Source organism: Lactuca virosa, chromosome 2, assembly GCF_052849685.1.
Source record: "Lactuca virosa cultivar CGN04683 chromosome 2, Lactuca_virosa_CGN04683_v6, whole genome shotgun sequence".
Classification (NCBI taxonomy): Eukaryota; Viridiplantae; Streptophyta; class Magnoliopsida; order Asterales; family Asteraceae; genus Lactuca; species Lactuca virosa.
In genome coordinates this window covers 301,226,733-301,232,351 of record NC_136427.1, presented here as the reverse complement: position 1 = coordinate 301,232,351, position 5,619 = coordinate 301,226,733, and the positions used below count along the sequence as shown (strand labels likewise).

Below are 5,619 nucleotides of genomic sequence, written 5' to 3'. Positions count from 1 at the left end.
TAGATGTGGAGTTGGTGAAGGAAATCTGATAGTGCAAAAAAGACAAAAATCTCCAGATGCGCCCCATTACTAAAATTATCACCGTACATAAAGATTCTTTTTCTATGTAAAATTGCTATCAAACTTTACCCTTAAAGTTTCTCTTGTGCGCTGTTCATATCTATTCACACCAAATCTCATCCACAAATCTTTTCCCAATAACGTTTATTTAACCACAACAATTCACTCATTACGATGACAATTAAAATATTGATGGAATGAAAATATTAGCTATTAAAAAAAAAAAAAATGGTTAATTTCCATTTTTAGCCCTGACACCAGCACAACCCTCGGTTTTCCTTTATCTTCTTCATCCGCGTCTCTCTCAATCATTTTCAGAACATCCGCCATTGAAATCCAACCATGAGTCGATCCAGCAAACTTGATATCATCGATTACTACTTATCTGAATCATCCAAAATTTTCCCCCCATTTCCAAAACCCTTTGCGCTTCTAAACCCTACTTTCCCCTTTGAAGCCACCACTGAGCTTGATCTAGCACTTGAACTCTTAAACCCTACTCTCCCCTCACTTGATCTCATGTCTCCATTTGATGACATCGATACCATCACCGATCTGATTCACGTCGAGAGGAGGACGCCATTCGGCACCTCTACAGCTCGGAAGATCATCACCAGGCGCCGATCCACAACAGCGGAATTGTACCTTAAGTCACTTTCCGACCGCGTCTCTGCTCTCGAGCAAGGGTTTGATCTGGTGAACGACGAGAAGGCGAAGTCCGATCGGAAGTACACTTGGACGGCGGAGATCAACAGTTCCGAGAAGGACGGTTTAGATCGGAAGTTCAAGTTGACAACAGAGATCAAAGGTGGGAAGAAAAAGGAGAAGACCAGTAAATGGACGGCTGAGATTAAAAGGAAGGGAGAAGATGCACGCAAGTACACTTTCACCGCGTCAACTGCCAATGCCGCCATTGAAGATGATAGTGGATCAGAGAAGAAAGAGAAAGACAAGAACAAGAACAAGAAGAAAGATAAGAAGAAAGAGAAAGTACCTCGTATCGTAGAAATCCAAGGTTCACCTGATCATGGCGCTCTTCTCATGAAAAAGGTTTCTACCCTGATCCTTCGATTATGTTTCCCTACCAGTCCTTCACATCGATTACTCATTTAAACCTTAATTGATCATCATTTAGTTGCTATAGAGATCAAGATCTGTCTCTGTGGATAACAATTTGAATATTGTGATAGGCATTTGGTAGAGCATTGGAGAGGAACAAAGGGAAGAAGAAGGAGTTATCACCTCAAGATGCCGCCATGTTTATTCAGATGACTTTCCGAGCATATCTGATCAAGAGATCCCAGACTCTCCGTGCCCTACGTGAGCTAGCTGTTGCAAAGGGAAAGCTTAAGGAACTCAGGACTCTGTTCAACAATTTCTCATACCGTCGCCGGGTGGCTGTCGATGCAGAGGAGAGGCAGAAGTTCTCTGAGAAGGTCATTGTGCTGCTTCTCACTGTTGACGCCATTGAGGTAAATTTTGCAAATTTTCTACCATTGACATGATGAGTCTTGTAATGTGTTGTTTTTGAGAAAATGGATTTGATTGTGGTAGGGGGCTGATATCATGGTTAGGGCTGCAAAAAGGTCGATGGTGGATGAGCTGGAAGCAATGCTGGACGTGGTGGATCCGCAGCCAGGAGGTGGTGGTGGTGGGCGATCACTGTCCATGAAGAGGAGGACATTCGACATGCCAGATGGTGTGATCCAGAAGGAAATAGCACAAGGTGTGGCTGAGGTTGTAAGAATGCTCGGACAAGAAGAAGAGTGATTGATTTTGAAACCTTTGAAGCTTCTCTGGAAGTCCATGTCCTTCGATGGTGTCATGTTAATGAAGGACATGCTGATGCTGAGTTATTGTGTTAATGTAGGCTTAAGGGACAACTGTAGTTTCATCTTTGTGTGTTGTTGTTGTGTTGTGTGTGTCCTCTGCTTCCATTTTATGGGAAGCACGTATTGTTTTGTAAGGTCTGGCTAGTCTAATATTATTGCATCTTGTAACCAACAATTGATTGATGCTTGGTTACTTTAAAAAAAAAAAAAAAAAAAAAAAAGATAGTTATAAGCTAGTTCATAAACAAGTAGATATTGGTAAAAACTAACAAATAAGGTAGTTCATACGTGTCAAACACAACTTTAATTAACTTACATGGTCATATTCTTTTTCATCGGATTGGTGCATAACAAGTTTAGCTTATCTGGCTTGATCAGGTTTCTAACATCTAAAATGTGGTCCGGTTAAATCTGATTTGATCTGATAAAACCAAGCTGGTTTCGGATTGGATCTACATTCAAATTGGATGAATGGTTTTGTTGCAAACATCAACTTAAGAACCCTTTTTATAGTGTGTATTCCGAACGAATTAGGAACTTACAAGGATGGTCTTGTTAATACATTTGGGCCTCATTAATACTCATTGGCTCAATCTTTTGGAAAACATGAGCATTTAATAAAGATCGATGAAAGGGTCGTATAAAAGATTATTGTGTTAATGAAAACTCTTTTTGAGGGAAGTTGTCATGCACCATGAAGTGTTAGGGATATGAAATGTTCGAAATTGTGTCCCACTTCTAAGCGGTTGAGAGTTCAAGTCTTATGGTAGCCAAATGTTTAGTTTACAAGTATGATTTAAAGGATGTGTGTGTTAAACGTTCTAAAATTTGAAAAATAAACATAATTATTTAAATTGTTCATGTTTAAGTGAGTTACAAGACGTCCACTATATATTATACATTTTTTTTTTTTTAACAAATACATTATACATTTCTACGATCTCACTTGAATAAAGAAAATCACATAAGGTTAGCCTCATCTATGATTTGCTCTACTCAAATTAGATTGTGCAAATGTCTAATGGATAGGGTTATGCGTTAAACATTTGTACAATTTCATTTGAAAAGAGGAAATTACAGAGTGGGAACCTCATCTGCGATTTCCTGTAATTCATCTGAGATATCCTTTTAACTTATATGAGATTTCCTCTTATCTAGAATTTCTTTTAATTAATATGGGATTTCCTGTAACTCGTCTAGGATATCTCTCACTCATTTGAGATTTCCAATAACTCTATAACTCATATCAGATTTACTCTAACTCATTTGAAAATGTAAAGATGAAGATATATTTTTTTTTCAACCTTGAATAGTATGAGCTTATGGGCTCGGCCCATGAGAGAATCACAGGCCAATAAGGAGCCCCTGCGTTTTCAGTGACTATATGGATAATTTCTTATTTTTTATTTAGTTTTTGGCAAACATTTAATAATTTAGACTAAATTTGTCTTTTATAACAAAGTATATGTATCACTCTCTAAAAACAATAGAATTCATGCTAGACATTAAGCAACAACAATGACAATAGCTTCTTCGGCTTCTTCTCAATCTCATCGAATATTTTGACTAATATAAAATTATAAAAATATAATATCAAGCAAACATTCGACTTCCAAACGCTCTACATTTGTACATAATTTCTAAGGGTACGTCTATCAATACATATCATGAATTCATCTAAGACTATGGAAGCATGCAAAAAGCTCATTTGTTATGTATTGGTGCTTTCCGGTGAGGTGGTTGATAGTCTGTTACTACAATGTCGTCATTTTCTGAATGCTTAACTTCTTCTTTTCCAGGGTATCGAGATACACTTGGTTTTTTTGAATCCTACAAATACATATCAGACACATAAATATTTTATTTTGTGTGTTCATATTATTTTAAAAATCGTTTTTGGTCATCTTAAATAAGTTTTCTACTTTGATTGCATACATTCTAAATTTATTTATTTATTTAAATATTGGAGGATGCTAAGGTCATATGGTCAAAGGTCAAGGTCAAAAGCCTCCTTACATTATGGAAGTCTTTTACCTTCTAACCAACATTTTATTCGGAAAAGTGGAGCCAATGTTTCGTTGATTCGAAATTCCAAGCAATAAAAAATCATATATAATTTACATCAAAATATAAGTATACCTGAATACTTTTTTTAAAACAATTATTTATAGCTAATTTTGAACAAAACTAAAGTATGATGTTTAATTAAGATAGTTCGGTGTGACATATTTTAATACATTTTTAACTTTAACAACTAGTTTGGTATGAAATTAGTATGATCGTAAGTGTTAAAAATCCATTATATATATAATTGCATTAAAAATAATTCCCGACCAAATTATAAAACTTCTTATAATCAAAATTCTGAAAAGTTATAGGTAGGATCCTCCAGGTTTGTGGGTGTTTATTAAAAAAAACATATATATCAAATTAATTAACTAATACCTCTACATGTTTTCCCTTTAGCAAAGCCACATGATGGAAGGAAGAAGATTCAACAATATCACTTCCTGCATCTGCATGCCAATCATTCTTGCTTAATTAGTTAAAAAAGACAATTATAAAAAAAACTAGATATAGTTTTTGAAATAATCATTTAACTATCGGACCAAATTCCATTGAACATGCCAAATATCATTATAAATCACCAATCATACAAAACTCATTTAGAAACTAACAGATTTATAAACATGACCAAAATCATTAAAATTTGTAAAAAAAATCACCATCTTTATATGTCTCATGATCTATAAATTTCTATAAAATATAAATCTCAAAAACGATTAACCAATTAATTGTGGGAGGGTGGGCGCGTTCTTGGTCTTGAATAATCCGAATAAAGCACACCAAGATGTTCTTTGTGAGATGAAAGTGAAACAAAAGATTTGGTGTGTGGAATTAGATCCACATCACCTTCGTCTTTAACAAGTACCCCACGATTCTTCTTACCGTTTTGTTCATTTCCTGTCAGCGATTCTCCAAATTCAGCCTTTGAAAATGGAGTTGCAGGAGGTCTTATAACTGGAGCCCGTGTTCTTTCAACCATCTCATCGCCACCATTAATCTTTTCTGCAATCTGTTTACAAGTTGAACATGTAAATATTAGCATCTTTGTCCTTTTATCATATTTACATGAATATGATAAAACCCTAAACTTATACGAGGTTGTAGAGAGAAGGAGAAAGATGGAGGGAGAAACCTGAAGATGATGTGATTTTGTAGAAGATCTATGTTTAACGATGGTAAGAAGAAGACGAGCGTTGGAGGAATGCATGCAAATAACTAGAAAAAAGGAGGTAAATAAAACAAGAGAAGCCATTGTAAACCAAACAAGGTCGGCACTTGGCAATAAATAGAGGAGGAACCACCTCTCACATCAAATGCTTAAAAAAATATTCAAAATAACTAAAAGGTTTTTACGTGAGGAGATTGAGAAACTGGTTTATAAGTTCATAAATCAATGAAACAATGACAAATATGGGAAAAAAAAGTTCCAATTTCAAACTGGCATAACGCTAGAGAGCTCACAACCAACGCACCATAAAAGGGCTCTGTGGCCCACGGGCCAATGTATGGAAAACGATGGTTTGCCCTAGTTGTCGGGCCCAAACTCCATAATCTACCATTTTTTGTTTTCTGAAAAATCTGGTGATTCTAATTATTCATGTGTTTAGGTAAATGACTTAGGGGGTGTTTGGCTTAGCTTTTTACAGCCAAAAGTCCTTTT

At 35.6% G+C, this 5,619-nt stretch overlaps 2 protein-coding genes across 2 annotated transcripts; one reads left to right on the top strand and one right to left on the bottom strand.

Annotated features, from left to right (window-relative positions):
• The first annotated feature begins 247 nt into the window (after nucleotides 1-247).
• Nucleotides 248-2,067, top strand: BAG7 (BCL-2-associated athanogene 7). Its single transcript, XM_079081089.1, has 3 exons — nucleotides 248-1,110; nucleotides 1,251-1,532; nucleotides 1,615-2,067. Exons 1-3 carry the CDS (start codon nucleotides 403-405, stop codon nucleotides 1,828-1,830), a joined length of 1,206 nt encoding a protein of 401 aa, XP_078937215.1. The 5' UTR covers nucleotides 248-402; the 3' UTR covers nucleotides 1,831-2,067.
• A 1,268-nt stretch (nucleotides 2,068-3,335) lies between these two features.
• On the bottom strand, nucleotides 3,336-5,362 carry LOC145157156 (uncharacterized). The gene is made up of 4 exons (XM_079076262.1): nucleotides 5,092-5,362; nucleotides 4,842-4,968; nucleotides 4,338-4,408; nucleotides 3,336-3,722 (listed from the first exon to the last, which is right to left on the bottom strand). Exons 1-4 carry the CDS (start codon nucleotides 5,209-5,211, stop codon nucleotides 3,597-3,599), a joined length of 444 nt encoding a protein of 147 aa, XP_078932388.1. The 5' UTR covers nucleotides 5,212-5,362; the 3' UTR covers nucleotides 3,336-3,596.
• Nucleotides 5,363-5,619: the final 257 nt, after the last annotated feature.